General features: G+C 43.6%; 1 protein-coding gene across 5 annotated transcripts in view; it reads right to left on the bottom strand.

Annotated features, from left to right (window-relative positions):
* The window catches only part of pcnx1 (pecanex 1), a 303,868-nt gene that overhangs the window by 3,112 nt on the left and 279,848 nt on the right, over nucleotides 1–20,908 (bottom strand). For all 5 annotated transcript variants that reach the window (XM_068039551.1, XM_068039549.1, XM_068039550.1 and 2 more), the window contains 6 exons: nucleotides 18,748–18,898; nucleotides 13,125–13,355; nucleotides 8,767–9,041; nucleotides 7,728–7,927; nucleotides 6,709–7,145; nucleotides 1,132–1,272 (listed from right to left, as the gene is read on the bottom strand). In XM_068039551.1, the coding sequence (XP_067895652.1) occupies nucleotides 1,132–1,272; nucleotides 6,709–7,145; nucleotides 7,728–7,927; nucleotides 8,767–9,041; nucleotides 13,125–13,355; nucleotides 18,748–18,898 (1,435 nt within the window). The remainder of the gene's footprint in view (nucleotides 1–1,131; nucleotides 1,273–6,708; nucleotides 7,146–7,727; nucleotides 7,928–8,766; nucleotides 9,042–13,124; nucleotides 13,356–18,747; nucleotides 18,899–20,908) is intronic.

The raw sequence follows: 20,908 nt of genomic DNA, 5'->3' as shown, positions 1-20,908 counted from the left end.
ATTTTCCCTTGTCGCAATGTCTCAGTCATGGCCTATGGACTCATACCTATTAAGAATTTGTAGCACAACCACAATTGGGGAAGTATAAATAACTGAGTTGTGTACTCTGATTGGAGTTCACAGTGATAAACATGTTCCTCTGTTTTGCCCATCACTGCAGAGCAGGCAATTTGCACCAATCAAAATCCCGTGTACTTAAGCTGTAACTGGCTGGAACGTGCCCATCAAGTAATTTGAATTAATACAGCTGAGTCTGAGCAGAAGAGGGACAAAATTCTAACTAAAAACCTTGTTTAAAACCTAGTCTGAAGAATCGTAACACTGCAAAATACAACTAACATAGCAGATTGCAGTACATTCAATGGAGGAACACATCTTGATGCTATGATGATGCACTTTTGCATCGCCTAGGGTGCCAGGGCCGCAGTCCTTAGAGACCTGCAACCTTCGCATGCAGTTTTCCACTATTTTACTTTTTTCTACTGCTCTAATCAAGGAACATTTGAAGCTAGAGGCCCACAATTCTAAGCCTTGGCTTATTGGTAGCACCCTTGCTTCAGAATCAAAGGTTGTGCATTCAGGCCCCATTCTAGAGACTTCGGCATGTAATCTGGGATTGCACATCAGAACTGATGGACTGTTGCATGGTCGGTGGTGCTGTCTTTCAGATGAGGCCTCATGGCTTTGTTAGATGTAAAAGATCCCATGGCACTATTCGAAGCAGGGCAGAGGCCTTCTGCCAAGTGTCCCGGCCAATGTTTATCTCTCAACCAACATCACAAAAACAGATTATTTGGACATTATCTCATTGCTGTTTTTGGGAGCTTGCTGTGCGCAAATTGGCTGCCACAATTTCTACATTACAACAGTGACCACAGTTCAAAAGTACTTCATTGGCTATATAAAGTGCTCCAGGACATCCTGAGAACTCCTCCTTAACAGACAATTTAGCCTCTCATCTGGAAAATCCAGTCTTTCCAAATCTCACTGGCCTCCCATATAGCAACTCTTTCACCCATTAAGTGCCTCCCTATGTATTCTGTGTCCTATACTAAGCAGCTACTCTTGCACTTGAGAGTGATGCTCCATTCAACAAAAGTGGAGGAATTCCTGATGGATATGGGAACTTACATAGCCTTCCATGCCTTCCTGAGGACTCCAGTCTTTCCAGCTGATTCGACCAGCTCGCATTTGGATTGCTTCATCTGGCCAATGAAGCTCTCTCCTCTTGGACATGTTGATGGCTTCCATGACCTGGCCAGTGTCAATTATCTGCAAATAACCAGGAAAAGAAATACTGGCATCACTAATCGGCAAACTAGTGAATTATTTTACCCAAGGACACCCGATCCAGCACTCAAACTGAAAATCTATTCAGATTCCCATCTGCAAATTTCAATGCTAAATTCAAGGTGTCAAAGTGCCACCATGCCTTGTAATATATGATAGGACATAGAATTTACTGAATATCTGTACCAGAACATTTGGTTCTAAGCTTTATGTTTATCATACTGAGTCCAGTGTGGAAATTTAATTCTTTCAGTGGTTTCCAAGCTGGTTAATAAACTGTCACCAGGCATGTGCTGGATGCAGAAATGCTTGAGCACTTTGTTGGTATTTACTTTGATCACATAACGTTCCATGGCATACTGTCCTATAGATCATTGCAGCACAATGCTTTAATCAGGGTTAAATAAACCTCACACAGAATTGCATTTCACAGGTAGCATCAATTAAATTAAACAAAATTTAACATTTTCAAATATACAAAGGGCTATCTTTGCACTGAATAAGGCTTTGTTTGTGTTACATTTTAATCCCTTGTGAGGAATTATCACAACTCACTGATAAGCATTAATATAGTGCAGTCTGTGGGACATCAGAAATGTCCATTCTGATATCGCTGAGGGACACGTCTACCTATTGGGAAGGTAGGGGACAAACTTCCAAACACACTTGATTGCTCACCCAAGAATATGCGGAGTTTACCCACTCAGTGTTATACTTCCGCAGCTGCAAAATCACCACTCCAAGTAAGAACTACATTGAATCATTAGATTCTTCCTGATGACCACTCTATCCACCTGTCCTGCAACCTTCAGGGACCTGCAGACATGCACTCCACTTCTTCTACCCCTCTCAATATCCTCCCATTTATTGTATATTCCCTCGCCTTATTTGCCCTCCCCAAATGCATTGCAATTGAAATCAATAACTGTGAGAAGTTTCCAAAGATACTCTCATTCCCCCATACCATCCTCCAACATACCTCTCTGAGCTTCTGCTCTTGATCTATTTTCTCCCCATTATTTTTGCACTCATTCTTTCACCCTTCATTTCTCTATTATTCAAAGATTTTGTTTCCAACTCTTCCTCTGCATAGTGTGAACTACTGAATTCTGTCATTTACTGATACACTTCCTACCTCTCGTCTTCAGTGACATAGCCATGTAAATTACAGCAGTAACCGGGTTCAGAGAAACTAAACTTATTCACACTGCAGTGTAATGCCTTAAGTTGAACAAGATGCTGCTGCTGTCTCCAGAGACCCCTGGACTCATCTAAAGCATTGTTCTTCCCCCCCACCCCCCTCTCCCCCGTTGCTTCCTCCCGTCATAGCAGCACTCTATCAGAATGAGTGGCGTAGCCCACTCATCCAAACCAGCAACATGGTTCCTCACCTGGGAAATGAGGGCAGCTGCACTGGTTAGAACATAGTTACACATCACCTATAACTGCACAAGCTGCTGGGAACTACAGGTTAAATTACAGAACCACTACTTCGAGAGATTATATTCTGCTTCCTCCAGCAGTTTTATAATGTAAATGCAGCTTAAGTTAATGAATGGTGCTGTTAGGAATTTGAGTCCTAGCATCAGACCACAGTCAGCTCTGTAACTGTTGATGATTCAATGATAGTTAATTAGGAGTCCAGCAGCAAGGAATGCATTACCAACTTTTTGAATTTTGTTAATAACTAATAGATGTGACTCCCTAACAAAATGTTAATCTTCGAGCATTTTGTGGCCTTGATGGCATTTTCCAATGCTTGTATAAAAATGAGTGTCATCTCACCGACCTTGTCTACTGTAAGAAATTATTAAACTGCAGAAGTTAAATATCAACATCCACATTGTATAGTTCAATCTCAGTTAACCTTCCCTAGTTACCAACTTAACAACATTGAATAGTTCTTTCTAACACAGTGACAATAATCATTTAGCTGCTCCCAAGTGACAAATGTAAAATCAGAGCAAAGACTTCACAAGATTTGCATTTGCCAACTGTTTTATCACATTTTTCAAAAACTTCACATAAAATAAATTACTCCGAGGAATGTATGATGGCATTAAGAGAGCTCTTGGGCCAACCATCAAGAAGATCGCCCCCCTCAAATCTAAATCAGGGGACATAATCACTGACCAACGCAAACAAATGGACCGCTGGGTTGAGCACTACCTAGAATTGTACTCCAGGGAGAATGTTGTCACTGAGACTGCCCTCAATGCAGCCCAGCCTCTACCAGTCATGGATGAGCTGGACATACAGCCAACCAAATCGGAACTCAGTGATGCCATTGATTCTCGAGCCAGCGGAAAAGCCCCTGGGAAGGACAGCATTACCCCTGAAATAATCAAGAGTGCCAAGCCTGCTATACTCTCAGCACTACATGAACTGCTATGCCTGTGCTGGGACGAGGGAGCAGTACCTCAGGACATACGCGATGCCAATATCTTCACCCTCTATAAAAACAAAGGTGACTGAGGTGACTGCAACAACTACCATGGAATCTCCCTGCTCAGCATAGTGGGGAAAGTCTTTGCTCGAGTCGCTCTAAACAGGCTCCAGAAGCTGGCCGATCGCATCTACCCTGAGGCACAGTGTGGCTTTCGTGCAGAGAGATCGACCGTTGACATACTGCTCTCCTTTCGTCAGATACAGGAGAAATGCCGCGAACAACAGATGCCCCTCTACATTGCTTTCATTGATCTCACCAAAGCCTTTGACCTCGTCAGCAGACGTGGTCTCTTCAGACTACTAGAAAAGATTGGATGCCCACCAAAGCTACTAAGTATCATCACCTCATTCCATGACAATATGAAAGGCACAATTCAACATGGTGGTTCCTCATCAGACCCCTTTCCTATCCTGAGTGGCGTGAAACAGGGCTGTGTTCTCGCACCCACACTTTTTGGGATTTTCTTCTCCCTACTGCTTTCACATGCATTCAAGTCCTCGGAAGAAGGAATTTTCCTCCACACAAGATCAGGGGGCAGGTTGTTCAACCTTGGCCGTCTAAGAGCGAAGTCCAAAGTACGGAAAGTCCTCATCAGGGAACTCCTCTTTGCTGACGATGCTGCTTTAACATCTCACATTGAAGAGTGCCTGCAGAGTCTCATCGACAGGTTTGCGGCTGCCTGCAATGAATTTGGCCTAACCATCAGCCTCAAGAAAATGAACATCATGGGGCAGGACGTCAGAAATGCTCCATCCATCAATATTGGCGACCACGCTGTGGAAGTGGTTCAAGAGTTCACCTACCTAGGTTCAACTATCACCAGTAACTTGTCTCTAGATGCAGAAATCAACAAGCGCATGGGAAAGGCTTCCACTGCTATGTCCAGACTGGCGAAGAGAGTGTGGGAAAATGGCGCACTGACACGGAACACAAAAGTCCGAGTGTATCAAGCCTGCGTCCTCAGTACCTTGCTCTATGGCAGCGAGGCCTGGACAATGTATGTCAGCCAAGAGCGACGTCTCAATTCATTCCATCTTCGCTGCCTCCGGAGAATCCTTGGCAAAAGGTGGCAGAACCGTATCTCCAACACAGAAGTCCTCGAGGCGGCCAACATCCCCAGCTTATACACATTACTGAGTCAGCGGCGCTTGAGATGGCTTGGCCATGTGAGCCGCATGGAAGATGGCAGGATCCCCAAAGACACATTGTACAGCGAACTCGCCACTGGTATCAGACCCATTGGCCGTCCATGTCTCCGCTTTAAAGACGTCTGCAAAGGCGACATGAAGTCCTGTGACGTTGACCACAAGTCGTGGGAATCAGTTGTCAGCGTTCGCCAGAGCTGGCGGACAGCCATAAAGGCGGGGCTAAAGTGTGGCGAGTCGAAGAGACTTAGCAGTTGGCAGAAAAAAAGACAGAGGCACAAGGGAAGAGCCAACTGTGTAACAGCCCCGACAATCAAATTTTTCTGCAGCACCTGTGGAAGAGCCGGTCACTCTAGAATTGGCCTTTATAGCCACTCCAGGCACTGCTCCACGCACCACTGACCATCTCCAAGCGCTTACCCATTGTCTCTCGAGATAAGGAGGCCAAAGAAGAAGAAGTGACAAATGTAAAATCAGAGCAAAGACTTCACAAGATTTGCATTTGCCAACTGTTTTATCACATTTTTCAAAAACTTCACATAAAATAAATTACTCAGAGCACAGTGACTCGTTATGCAGGCAAAAATGTTCAGAGATGTTTCTGAGCCACAAAATGATTTGTATTTACCTATTAGTTTCCCATATTGAATCCATGCAGCCGAAGCATTCTGGTTGCCATGAGTATTCAGCTAAGGAATGACCCGGCCTCAGTAGAGACCACTATTAAACTCACTGAGCATTTCTACTTTGTGAACTTGCTCTCGAACAGCTCCCGGTTTGAGTTCATAAATTGCTAAACTACACTAAATTGATTCGTCTCCTGTAAACTAGTTGTTCATAAACAGCTTTCAACAAGCCTCTAAAATAAAAGCAAAATACTGCAGCTGCTGGAAATCTGAAATAACAGAAAGTGCTGGAAATACTCAGCAGGTCTGTGACTTTTCATCAGAAGTTCTGCTGAGTATTTCCATCACTGTTTTTATTTCAACAAGCCTCTGTTACTTGAGCTACATGTAAAACCCGAGTCCCAGAAGTGAAAGAATAACAAAGTGTGTTTTAGCAGGATAGATAAATGTAGTTTGGTACTTCAGTACAGTAAACATGCACCAGGAAATATACTCCTTATTGCCTGTCCAGCTTTAACGAATCTTTAAGGGGCTAGTTTGTTCCATTCTACTTGCCTCTCCCCAAGATGCATTGTACTCTAAATGGATCAGACAGATACACACACACATACATATGTAGCTATGTCAACCCACAATGTAGGAAGGGGTAGTGAGGCTTTTGCTCCCTCTGACTGATGGTCCAGCTAAGATTGGCAATTTTATCCAGATCGGAAGATGTTGAGGGAGACAGAGTGAGCAAGATGCCTGTCAAGGCAGGCCTAGTCCATCAGTCCAATACTCTACACAGGCAGAGCCAAGCCTTTTTTCTTGAGTTCTTTGAGACTATACCATGGGGCCTTGTGGGCCACATGCTAAATCAATGTTCTCATTAACTTCAAGCTGCAGATACTAAAAGATCTTGCACCCATTTAAGATTCATCTATCAGTGGGACAACAGTGCTAAAACAGCCCTTTCCATTCTCCAGGCTCACACACTCAATTTGAACAGAGCTCCTTGGGCTTCATCAGCTGGATCCCAAGGCTCACAGGCCACTTGTCCTTGTGCTTAACGTGGAAGATACCTTGCATAGAACGATGTTTTTTCGGTGGCTGTAAGATACATCTCATTTAAATGGAGGGAACATAACAGGAAATGCTTACTGGGTGTGATTTTATTTCCAGCTTGTGGGGGATGCAACATTTCTTAATGAGCATGTACCTGAACTTTGTAGTTAATTTCATCCTTCTTGGCAGGTGTGTTAAATGCTGTACTCGAGTTGCTGCCTGGCTGAATGTCTACACTGGTGACCCCTTCTGCTCCAAGAAGTCCTGCCAGTGTGTTGCGTTTGCAGATGGGAATGCTCTGGCTGGAGCTGCTGGAAGAGGGCAGGCCGCACTGTATACCCAGAGTGCCTGTCTGGCTTGACGGTTCTATCTGGTTCACCATAGACAGTCGGGACTGGATTGAGCTGGGAAGGTTTCGCAAAGACAACTGGCTAGTGGATGAACGGCGGCATGGTACCAGGCCAGTGGCAGATGTCCGTAAGGAAGAGTGGCGGGTGTTATATCGATAAGACGACTGGCTGGCGACTGAGGCACGTGCAGGGGAATGTCTGACGAGGCTGGATTGCACTGAGTGACTGCTGTGGCTGGTGCCTGTTGAAATCAAGAACAAATAACTCTGTACACCACAGACCTTAACATAGATTATGACTTTTAAACGATGATACCCACTGTGTTTTGCACGGCTAAAATTTTAAATCATAGAATTTAGATGTTACACAATTATGTTTCTATCTTGGTGTTGTAACAAATCATTGTCAACAAATAGTCACAAATAATTTTTAAAAATCCTCCTCTCCAGAATAGTGCCTTAACTAATGGATTTTTACATTCTTGTATGTCCAGCAATAAATTCAAATTTAACTATGCTAGAGATGGTTTTGAGTGGACAATAAGCACCTTCTAAATATCAGTGAATACTTTACGTAGCTTAATTTCAAGAGAAAACAAAGAGCTTCTGAAACATCTTCCGAGTTCAATTCCATCTGAGAGCTCCTTGCTTAACAGATCTGTAATGGACTATCAGAGGAAACTGAATCTCATCATAGTTAATATTTTAGTTAAATGATGCAGTGACTGAATATAGGACTTACACTGATGGCACTTTTATTACAATTATGAACCTATCTTTAAAAATAATCTGCTCAAGTATATAACAGAATAACATAACCTTACCCAATATGGGTGGGTTAGATGTGACTGGAGGCTGGAGACCTGCTCCAGGCCCATATCCAGCTGGTCCAGAGCCTCCATGGGAAGTACTACTTTGGGACTCATTAGCAGTTACATTATTACTGGCACTGGAGACTCCACCTGCATCTGAATCCTCAATATTTCCACCACTGTTACAACCGGCACCACATCCTTTCCGTAACCTGAAGAGGACAGATACAATCAGTTAGAGTCTGTGAATACTGTTGGAGAGTTCATTGAGGAGGAGTATGTACCTCCTGACAGGGAGCACTGTACTTCAGGGTAGTGGCAGACTAGGGCAGCTTAATGGGCTCTTTCTTATAACTCACAACACACAGACGCCCCAGTCTCAACTGAGGCACCTAGGCAGATCCTGAGCAGAAAAGAATGACTGTACCTCATGATGTCTATATCAGCTGTGTCCTCTGCTAACACTGTATAGCCTGTGCTTCAGCCTTTATGTCTCAAAACTGAGTTTTCTAACAGTGATTCACTGTTCCCAAAATATACACACTTTAAAAAAATACATCTGCAATCAATACAATCCCTTACATTACCCAATCATTTTGTTCCTGATACTTAAAGATATCTTCGCATGTGTTGTGGACAAGCTTAAATTGTCCAAAAGAGGTTCACAATGAGAGGGAACCAGCATTAACGTAATCAATGAGCATAAGCAGAAGAATTTCTTTTGGTGAATGCATGTGTGTTCATCAAGGTGAGGATGCAACATATTCTCAGTTCAGGCACCCATTATTTCCAGATCAGGGACAACTTGGTAGATGTGGAGTCAAACTTTAAAATTACATTTTGAAATGAGAAATGAATATTTATCTAACCCAAGTGGAGGTAACAACAGCTTTGATTGGACACAATCTTTTGTGCAGCTCCTACACCCATCATCAGCATTACACTGTGTTTTGTCACTTGTGCACTATTTGATATTTTCAGTTGCTGAAGTATATTGAATTATTTTTTAAAAAGTTAAATTTTTTTTAGAGCTGTAGTGTAGACACTTAACCTGTGCCATGTAGACACAATGAAATTCCTTATGTTTGTGATACTTATGGCTCCTCCAAGGATGGTTTTTAGCTGCTCATGCGTATCAGAGTAGGATGTTGTGAGTGGAGAAACATAAATTGGGTAACCAATTGGCTGGTCACACGAAGAGTTTATCATGTTCCTTAAGGCTTGCTTTGCATTTTGGATACTTCCTCGTTCTGGGTTGCGGTTTCGCAGGAAGACCAGCTCCTGCTGCTGTCCAGCCCACAATCCCCGGACACATTCCTTGTTCACCTGCACAGAGACATGGACAAAGTGTGAAAATCTAGAGCAGAGAGATCACTCATTAAATATGTTTTATCCCCCCTCAAATTCTTTACTTTAGCTTTCGGGTCTGGTGCTGACGTTACACATGAATTGTGATGCAAAATCAGCAGCTCGCTCATTTTGACTGTCAAAGTGACACCTTTGGTACTAGTGGCATTACATATACTGCACAACTCTCCATGTTATGAATTTCAAAGCACCTGCATGTATACATATGCACATACAAGTGCCAGTGGAACTGCTGATGCACGATTTGGGATAGTCAGAACTCCAGGGTGTGCAGTTAGTATTACCAGACCCATACAATATTGTGAAAGTCAGCTTCCAACAGTAAGTGGCATCACTTATGATCAATGAATTCTCCAGCATTGTGATAAGTCTTCATTAGTGACATATCAGTTTGAGTCGATATGGCTGAAGAGCACAAGGAACACTAATACAAAAGCAAAATACTGCAATGCTGGATCACCACAATGAAACAAGGTTGTATCTCACACATGCTCAATTTAAAAAAAAAAAATCATTAAAGAAAACTATCAAAATTTAAACGTTTAAGATGATTTATTGAAATAAGTTCTTAGAAGCAGCAAGACTACACAAGCTGTGCAGATCATTTCTAACAGCATTGGAACACTACATTGTCCTACACATGGGATGCTGATCTTTGCAAATATGCAAAACTTCTGTCTTTCCCCATTGAAGTTTAAAAAATTATTTTCCCTGACAGGAAGCTCTCAACTAAACTCCATTTCAATTTCTGAAATGGTGTTCCCAGAAGATGCAGCTAAAAACCTTTAAAAATAATATAGTCCCTTATTCTGCTTTTTAATAGTGTTTAAATGGGCATTGGGTTTGGTTGAATTTGTCTGTGAAGCGGAGATCCTGCCTGTTCAAAGGACCACCATCATTTTGCATAGGAGGTATTCCTAACAGGCAAACAGGAGAAAGAATAGGCCCCGATTGCCTTGACCTTCAAAGCAGTAGGTCTGCAGATACTTGTATTGATACACGGACACTGGCTGATACGTAGGCATGACACTTGCTAATCAGCTGGCCATTGACGCTGACTAATACAGGTACAACAACAACTTGTATTTGTATAGCACCTTTAATGTAGTAAAGTATTCCAAGGCAATTCACAGGAGTGTTATCAAACAAAATTTGACACCAAGCCACCTAAGGAGATATTAGGGCAGATTACCAATAGTTTGGTCCAAGAGGTAGGTTTTAAGCAACGTCTTAAAGGAGGGAGGTGGAGAAACTGAGGGGAAATTAGAGAGGTTAGGGCCTTGGCAGCTGAAATCATAGCCATTAATGGTAGAGCAATTAAACCCAGGATGCTCAAGAGGTCAGAAATGCAGGGGCACAGGGATCTAGGAGTGTTGTAGGTGTGGAGATCAGAAATAGGCAATAGTGAAGATTGATTTTATATTGACCATCAGCTGCCAGATCCCATAACTCAGATCTCATGCAGCTGGTGACAACATTAAAATAACTTTACCAGACTGTTTGTCAGAAAGATCCAATATTTTCTGTGGGGTTTTCCTGGGGCCAGTAAACCTGCTCCAGACTTTGGTCGTGATGCCATGACATAAAGTCACTGCGCATGTCCTATCTTCTCCGTTGTAATGCCATCATGTCTCTACTAAGTGTGTGCATACTGGCCAAAATGTCACAGTTTGTATAAGCGAGTTATGGTGGCTTCCACAATGCAGATGTTGTGTAGGAAAACCTGATGTACATTACAAATATGAATGCTAGACGGTGGCACACTTAGCTCACTCTCCTAAAGACAATTTATAATACAACTAAGGAATAAAACCATTGCCAGGAAGACGGGAGCAGAGGAGTCATAGGCATCTTTTTTTTAAATATACTGAAACTCAGAAATCCATTAAGGCCAAGATACCAAATTGGTTTGAATCTTAAGGCTTTTTCACACTGCTAGAAGCACAGTCGATGGCAAACAAGGAGGTGAGGTGAGAGTGACTGCCCTTGACATCAAGGCAGCATTTGACAGAGTATGGCATCAAGGAGCCCTAGCAAAACTGAGGTCAATGGGAATCAGGGGGAAAACCCTCCGCTGGCTGGAGTCATACCTAGCACAAAGGAAGATGGTTCTGGTTGTTGGAGGTCAATCATCTGAGCTCCAGGACATCACTGCAGGAGTTCCTCAGGGTAGTGTCCGAGGCCCAACCATCTTCAGCTGCTTCATCAATGACCTTCCTTCAATCATAAGGTCAGAAGTGGGGATGTTCGCTGATGATTGCACAATGTTCAGCACCATTCGTGACTCCTCAGATACTGAAGCAGTCCGTGTAGAAATGCAGCAAGACCTGGACAATATCCAGGCTTGGGCTGATAAGTGGCAAGTAACATTCGTGCCACACAAGTGCCAGGCAATGACCATTTCCAACAAGAGAGAATCTAACCATCGCCCCTTGACATTCAACGGCATTACCATCGCTGAATCCCCCACTATCAACATCCTAGGGGCAACCATTGACCAGAAACTGAACTGGAGTAGCCATATAAATACAGTGGCTACAAGAGCAGGTCAGAGGTTAGGAATCCTGAGGCAAGTAACTCACCTCCTGACTCCTCAAAGCCTGTCCACCATCTACAAGGCACAAGTCAGGAGTTGATGGAATACTCTTCACTTGCCTGGAAGGGTGCAGCTCCAACAACACTCAAGAAGCTCGACACCATCCAGGACAAAGCAGCCCGCTTGATTGGCACCCCATCTACAAACATTCACTCCCTCCACCACCGACGCACAGTGGCAGCAGTGTGTACCATCTACAAGATGCACTGCAGCAATGCACCAAGGCTCCTTAGACAGCACCTTCTAAACTCACGACCTCTACCAACTAGAAGGACAAGGGCAACAAATACATGGGAACACCCCCACCTGCAAGTTCCCCTCCAAGTCACACACCATCCTGACTTGGAACTATATCGCCGTTCCTTCACTGTCGCTGGGTCAAAATCCTGGAACCCCTTTCCTAACAGCACTGTGGGTATACCTACCCCAAATGGACTGCAGCGGTTCACGAAGGCAGCTCACCACCACCTTCTCAAGGGCAATTAGGATGGGCAATAAATGCTGGCCTGGCCAGTGACGTCCAAATCCCAAGAATGAATAAAAAATAATAATTTATATCAGAGTTTGCTTTTGGCACCAGTATTATTTTTTTTTTAATTCATTCACTGGATGTGGGCGTCACTGGCTAGGCCAGCATTTATTGCCCATCCTAATTGCCCTTGAGAAGGTGGTGGTGAACTGCCTTCTTGAACCGCTGCAGTCCAAATCTGGCCTTTCGAGAGTTGACTGCATCAAACACCCAACTTTTTGTGGCTTTCACAAGCTGCCAGTTAAACATGAACCCACAAAGCCAGATTCCTTCCACTTTAGCAATGGAAATTGCAAGACTCCAGTCATGATTCAGAGCAGTGGCAGAAAGAAGAGTAAATGGGGGAGAACGACATATAAAGGTTGCCGATCAGGTTTGAACTGGCTTGTCCAGGACCAATTCTGTCAATGTGAAACAACTCCAGGATAATGCTGAGTGCCAAGTTTAGAGCCATTGGTTTGCTGGTCACCGTGAGCCATTGGGTTTCTGGTTATTGAGGACCGCTGACTTAACCGTTACGGAGGACAACTCTTTCTTGCTTTACTCAGGTTTCCTTATGTATATACCACGTGAAGGCCAGCACAATCACAGTCGCTATTTCAATCTCCACACAAGAGATGAATCTCATATAGGGTGTGCTTTTTCAAACTGGTAACTTTGACCATAAAATACAATTATAAACTATTTAATGGCAGCTGCAAACTTCATGAGCTACTTTCTATCATCTGGGCTACCAGCAGGATCCAGTGGTGCACCTGCGTAAATGCCAAGGTGTGAAACTGAAAATAAAGAAACTATAGATTAAAATGTACTTTCTGGGCAGTACTGTTCCATGTGCAACAAACCTCTATGGTTGTATAATGCCCACAATGATTCCAAGCACCTAACATTATAATACAACCTTAAAGCAATATACCTTAATGACTCGGAAGCTGAGATATCGCTTATTCAGCATAATGATTTTATATTCATTAGTCCCGTCATCCATAACATGTCGCAGAGCCAACAGCGAGGGAGAGTTGGACAGCACTGCACTTCGCCAGGCTGGGTCTCCTTCATGAGCTATGACTAAGTTCTGCTCATGGGATGTTATGGCATCGAACAACACTGCCGGATCATCATATTCATCAGGTGAGGTGAAATGATCCTGAAAACACAAAAAGACCAAACTTAAGGAAATTGATAAATGGATAGAAATGATGAAACCAAAATACTTCCTGGTTAGTAATGTGGCTAGGACTGAAAGAGGCATCAAAGTCTAGGAAGGCTCCTGTTTTGCCTTTCATTGTCTATTCAAAAAGTGTAAGCTTCGCATTTGAAAAAAAATACACTTTTTCTTCAATGGAGTACCACTGGTCTATTAAGACAATATAGTGCTTTGTATGGCCCACAGTGGCTCCATAGACTGCAGTGGGAGTAGTGGCTTCAGACCAGCCTGCATCATTCTGGATGTACCTACTCCCATAAAAACATGTTTAAAATTGGATATCCAAAGTAGTGGCCTCGATCCCAATCAATGGCGCCATTCTAGGATGTACAGAGTTCCTCCCTTAGAAAGGACTGCAACATTTTTAATTAAGTTTACTTTTTTCAACTTTCTTTTGAATAGACAATTTGGAAGTCACCTTAAAGTAACTGTTCTGCTCTCCAAAAGCTCAAACATATTTTTAAAAATCATGAAAATAGCACTCCTACACATTAAAAATAGTTAACTGCAACTATTTTGTGGAGATTGAGAGTTTCTGAATTCTATATTGGCAAAGAAAATTCCCCAAATTAACACGTTCACAAAAAGTTTTTCCAGCATACTTAGCACCAGTTACACCATCATTAAAGTACTGTGACACAGTAATGCCTTCAAAGATAGCACAAATAAATGAATTATACAGTAAAGGACAGAATAAATTTGTGTTAATAAAAAGGATTGAGGGTTGTTAGTTCTGGAATTACAGTAAGGAACCCAATGAGAGGCTTGAAAGGGTCAGCTAGATTGTCATTTCCTGCCCAAAACATTACTATGCTGCAACCAACAGTACACCTGGACACAGTTAAATGCTTCAATGAATAAAAGATTGTAGTGAATAGCACTTACCGTGTCTATTATTTCAATCAGTTTAAAAATATTTAACCAAACTTAGCATATTCATCAATGCTTGTAATATTTCCCAGCCTACAATTCTTAGAAAACACATGCTAGTGACAGCCCACAACTCTGCCAGAATCATGAATTTCATAGTCATGGAGAGATACAGCACTAAAACAGGCCCTTCGGCCCACTGAGTCTGCGCCGAACAACAACCACCCATTTATACTACCTACATGAATCCCATATTCCCTACCACATCCCCACCACTCTCCTACCACTTACCTACACTAGGGGCAATTTACAATGGCCGATTTACCTATCAACCTGCAAGTCTTTGGCTGTGGGAGGAAACCGGAGCACCTGGCGGAAACCCACGCGGTCACAGGGAGAACTTGCAAACTCCGCACAGGCAGTACCCAGAACCGAACCCAGGTTGCAGGAGCTGTGAGGCTGCGGTGCTAACCACTGCGCCACCCAAATACAGGCAACTGCAATTCCTCCAAATGGTTAGTGGGAACCAGGAGCTCAATTCTGCAAAATGTTGCAACATAACTTAGTGATACAGCTCAATTGAGTACATCAGTGTTATGTGGCTAAAATATTATCCATTCACACATCAAAGGATTTATGCAGTAGACTTGATATCAGGACCCAATAGAGTTACAAGCAAATTTAAATTGACAATTATCCTTCACCTTTGTAATTTATGAAAGATATATTCCATGTTTTACTGCAGACAGCTGCATCTGTTCCAGCCTCTGAAGATACATATACATCAGCTACGTGGAGAACTGTGTGCAGTAAAGCATAGTTAACTGCCGTGTAAACCGCAGATTAATTGAGACAAGGTAACTTGATCTCTGCTGTATGTTTTTGGTATTGATTTAGTGGTCAAATTTTACAGAAATTTCCCCCTCCCCCACTCTCCAAAATAATTGGCTAATTTATGCCTTGATCTCAAGTCCATCTGCCAGGGGTCAGATGACCTGCCTGATCGCAGACTTCCTCTAAGCTCCTGTGGTTAAAGCCTGGCTCAGGTATAAAATTAAAATCCAACTTGGGCCTGATCCAACAAAAACCAACCCGAACCCGACCTGGGCCAGAGCCCTTTAATTTTTTTAAATGCCCGACCCGACTCAAAAATAACAAACATACTTTTGAAACAGAAAAAGATCATAGACTGAAACAAAAACAATACAAAACAGTACAGTCCAGCCCGACCCGACCCCGAATGCTGGTCGTCGAATACAGACTCGACCCGAATCTGACACATGTAGTTGAGTTCGGGTCGGGTAGCCAAGCTTTATCTGTGGTGCACTTGCCAACTCAGACAACCTAACCAATTTTCTTCTTCTGTTGTGGGAGGTACTGTGGCCTCCCTCTGTTGAACTGTTAACAGAATGGGGGCAGTGGGAGAGCAACTATTAAACAAGTTGACTTCTGTTTTCATGATAATGTGCCCAAGAGCTCCAACATAAGAACCACAAGATTATCTTACTGTAAGAGTTAAGTAATTGTTCCAAGAATTGTTTACCCTCATACTAATAGTCCAGGAACATGGGTAGGGAACTGATTAGGAGGTAGGAGACAGAGAATAAGGATAATGGGTATGCATCCAATTGTACGGATGTGAATAGCAGCGTCCCCTAGTGATCTATACTGGGGCCTCAATTTTTCATTATATTCAGAAGTGACATAGATGAAGCAATAGAAAGTCATAAATCCAAATTTGAGGATGGCTTTAAGTTAGTTGGTGCAGTAAGTGTGTAGATAGGGGCAGGCAGTTGCAAAAGGACACTGATAGATTAGATAAGTGGGCAAAGATTGTGGCAGATGGGAGTTCAACTTGGGGAAATGTGAAGTCATATACTTTGGACTCAAGAAAGATGGTGAGAAGCTAGGAACTACGAGGGAGCAGACAGAGTTGGAAAGAGGCTTGCATTTCTAAATATTCCAAAGCCCTTTCCAGCCAATGAAATTATTTTTGAAGTGTAGTCACTGTTGTAATTTAGGGGTCATGTGCAGAAGTCACTAAAATCTACTGGACGGGTGGAAGTTATGCTACAGTACAAAATTCTGGCTAGACTGCATCTGGGAGCACTGCATTTAGTTCTGGGCACCGCACCTCAAGAAGGATATACTGGCTTTGGACTGGATGCAGCATAGATTCACCAGAATGATATCAGGGCTAAAAGGTTTAAATTATGAAGACAGGTTGAATAAAGTAAGCTTGTATTCCTCAGTACAGAAGATTAAGAGATGTTATAACTGGGGTGCTTAAAATAGTTGAAGAATTTTATCGGGTAGATATTGAGAAACTCAATAACCATAGAATTAATTACCTGCCTTCTTCCCACCCAAATCATTTACCTTGTGCACCTGACCTTCCCCCCCCCACCCCCAACAAAGTTCATAAACTTTACCCCTTCCCACCATCCCCTACAACAATGAAGTGACTCTGACACCGCTCCCCCCCACCTTCTGCACTGAAAAACATACCTACTCCCCCGTCCCCACAAGTGTTCCACCTCAGATCCCCAGATGGGGACACGAAGGCATGGGAGTGCCAGCCACCAGCACCAACATCACAGTGGGACGGAAGGTGGAGGCACAGGTCTGATTAAATCTATTAAAATTAATGAATTAAATATGTTAATGGGTGTCCCGCCGCCGAGCAGTTGGTTGGGGGGGGGGGGGGGGGGGGCTGTAAAATTCACCCCTTTTTCTTTAACCCATATAATACTGTGGATAGCCAGGTAGTTACCAAATGCACAAAAATGTACAATCCCAAACTACACTACTGTATTGTTGTAACAGTGTTGCCTTAAATTGCCTGAAGGATTGCCTTCAAGATTCATAAGGGAAGTATCTTGTAAATTGCCTGAGGATATTCAGCAAATATGCAGTTCAGCTGCTGTACTGGACACTGATAAATGAATAACTAATACAGTCTTTTAAAATGAAGTTTACAGACAACATAGTCTTACACGCATGCTAGATAGCAAAGGCAGTAAGCTATAGTCAGATCTAAGTCGTCCAACAAACAATGGATCAGGACAGAGTTCTGTAGTTCCGCCAGATCCAGCTGTGAATAGTGGTGAACAATTACTAACTAATGGGAGCAGGAGACTCCATAAATATCCACATCCTCAAACATTTACAACCATCTTCAGGCAGAAGTGGCATCAAGGAGCATAGTAAAACTGAAGTCACTGGGAATCAGTAAGAAAATTCTCCAGTAGTTGCAGTCATAGCTGGCACAAAATACAATGGTTGTATGTGTTGGAAGCTAATAATTTCCGACCCAGCATATTGTTGCAGAAGTTCAGGGAAGCATCCTAGGCAGTACTACCTTCAGCTGCTTCTTCAATAACCCTTCCTCCATCACTGTCAGAAGTCGGGCTACTTGCTGATGATGGCTGTCATAGAGTCATAGAGAGATACAGCATCGAAACAGGCCCTTTGGCCCAACGAGTCTGCGCCGACCATCAACAACCCATTTATACTAATCCTACATTAATTTCATTTCCCTCTCACAGCCCCACCTTCCCTCAATTCTCATACCACCTACCTACACTAGGGACAATTTACAGTGGCCAATTTACCTATCAACGTGCAAGTCGTTGGCATGTGGGAGGAAACCCACGTGGTCACAGGGAGAATTTGCAAACTCCGCACAGGCAGTACCCAGAACCGAACCCAGGTCACTGGAGTTGTGAGGCTGTGGTGCTAACCACTGCGCCACTGTGCCGCTCCGCAGTGTTCAGCTTCATGCGCAATTCCTTAATGAATGCTACAAGACCTGGACAACATCCAGACTTGGGCTGGTAAGCGACAAGTAACAGTCGCACCACACAAGTGCTAGGCAATGACTATCTCCAAGACAGAGTCTAACCATCTCTCAACAACACTGCCATTACTAAATCCCCTATTATCAACATCCTGGGGTCACCATTGATCAGAAACTCAACTGGACCAGCCACATAAATGTTGAGGCTAATAGAGGAGGTAAGAGGGTAATCTGCAGCAAATGGTTCATTTCCAACTCCCCCAAAGGCTCTCTGGCATCCACATGGCAGAAGTCAGAAGTGCGATAGAATACTCTCCACTTTACTGAATAGGTGCTGCTGCAGTAATGCTCCTTTATGATTCAGTAACAAAAAATTTAATTCACTCACAACAGCGTGAAGGTAGTCTAATCAAGGTTTAGTAAATTTAATTTACTTCAATCTAAACTGGTTAGTGTGAAAGAGTTCGTCAAACTGAGTTAAGCATAATTTATTCCTAGACCTCCACAAGGAGGTCAAACCCCAGACAATTCCTTAGTAAATAGTTGAAGTATTAAGGACTTGACAGGTTCCTCAGTATACATTTGTCAAAATACTAAAGCCCAGTTTTCTATAGGTAACTGGCTGAAACTTTTGTACAATAAACTCAAAAGTGGTAGTTTTACCTGATGAAGTTTAAGAGACATTCGTATTCCAGGAACTACCACTTTCCGCAGCAACTCCATATCAGCAAATATCCACTCGTCTCGCACAGAGGAAATTCGAAAATCTCCCTTGAATAATGCATGGAGGCCATACAGAAAGGACTCTAGATTACTGAAAGGAAACATGTTAGATATTAATCATGTCAAAGTCAGCAAACTGCAAAAATACTCACCATCAATAAATCCCACTACATTAAGATTGTAATTGCAAAGCATTGAAGCACCAACATTCAGCACCAAATTAGTCACACAACATGGACTCAATTCCTCCTTCCTGTTATGCGCTTCATCTTGGCTGCACTGTTGTAGGACCGGATGAGATGCATCCTAGGATACTTAGCGAAGTAAAGGCGGAAATTGCGGAGGCATTGGCCATAATCTGCCAATCCTCCTTAGGTACAGGTGTGGTGCCAAAGGACTGGAGAATAGCAAATGTTACACCCTTGTTCAAAAAACAGATGAGTCCAGCAGCTACAGGCCAGTCAGTTTAACCTCGGTGGTGGGAAAGCTTTTCGGAACGATAATTTGGGACAAAATTAATAGTCACTTGGGCAAATGCAGATTAATTAATGAAAGTTAGCATGGATTTGTTAAGGGCAAATTGTGTTTAACTAACTTGCTTGAGTTTTTTGATAAGGTAACAGAGAGGGTGATGAGGGTAATGCGGCTCATGTGGTGTACATGGACTTCCACAAGGTGGTTGATAAACCGCCACATAACAGGTTTGCCAAAAGAACTTGCACAGTAATGATTTACAGAGAGTAGTTGTGAACAGTTGTTTTTCAGACTGGAGGAAGATGTATAGTAGGGTTCCCCAGGGTCATGCTGGCCCCCTGCTCTTCTTGACGTATGTTAATGACCTAGACTTGGGTGTACAGAGCACAATTTCAAAATCAAAGTGATTATTGAAAACGCAGCCGCTGGCTGACGTCATCAGACTGCGCACAGGCGCAGATTGGCTCCTACTCTGCACATGTGCAACCCTGTGTTCCGCATTGCCAGGACTGGTTGGCGCATGCGCAGAGACGTCATTGCGTAATGTATGCGGAGACCGGTGGTGGGGAAGCGGGGAGAGCGCAGCCGAAGACCTCCTCCTTCGCACCCCCACTGCCTGCCCGTGCGCTCACCCCCACTCATTAACTCCCTCCCCCCGCTTGCAACTCCCCACCCGCTCCCCCACGCCCGACCGTCCGCTCGCTCCCCCCCCACCCGCCCGCTCATTCACTCCCTCTACCTGCCCCCCGGGCCCGCTCGCTCTGTCCCTCCGGCCATCACTGCTGCTCCTGCCTACATCCAGGAAGCTTTATCCCCTGCCTTCTCAGTTATGGAGAATGAGTGACCAATACTGGCTGGAGAAGGGTGGGTGTTGAAAGAAGAGTAATGCAAGGCCAGGGTAAGAGCAGATTGGCTCCTACTCTGCACATGCGCAGCCCTGTGTTCCGCATTGCCAGGACTGGTTGGCGCATGCGCATGTATATATTTATATGTATATATTTGAGAAGCGGCCAACACCCCCAGCTTATACACACTACTGAGTCAGCGGCGCTTGAGATGGCTTGGCCATGTGTGTCGCATGGAAGATGGCAGGATCCCCAAAGACACATTGTACAGCGAGCTCGCCACTGGTATCAGACCCACCGGCCGTCCATGTCTCCGCTATAAAGACGTCTGCAAACGCGACATGAAATCGTGTGACATTGATCACAAGTCGTGGGAGTCAGTTGCCAGCATTCGCCAGAGCTGGCGGGCAGCCATAAAGACAGGGCTAAATTGTGGCGAGTCGAAGAGACTTAGTAGTTGGCAGGAAAAAAGACAGAGGCGCAAGGGGAGAGCCAACTGTGCAACAGCCCCGACAAACAAATTTCTCTGCAGCACCTGTGGAAGAGCCTGTCACTCCAGAATTGGCCTTTATAGCCACTCCAGGCGCTGCTTCACAAACCACTGACCACCTCCAGGCGCGTATCCATTGTCTCTCGAGATAAGGAGGCCCAAAAGAAAAAAAGAATATTTGAGAATGCTTATGTTTCAAAAGTGAATGCTGCTGATACAATTGAGGTAACTGACTGGGTGACGTTGCAAAGTCTGGCAAGTATTAAAAGGGACATGAAAACAGAAAATGCTG

The sequence above is a fragment of the Heterodontus francisci genome, chromosome 9 (assembly GCF_036365525.1).
Source record: "Heterodontus francisci isolate sHetFra1 chromosome 9, sHetFra1.hap1, whole genome shotgun sequence".
In the NCBI taxonomy this organism is placed as follows: domain Eukaryota; kingdom Metazoa; phylum Chordata; class Chondrichthyes; order Heterodontiformes; family Heterodontidae; genus Heterodontus; species Heterodontus francisci.
The sequence above is the reverse complement of the archived record's forward strand: the minus strand, read 5'-3'. Positions and strand labels throughout refer to the sequence as shown.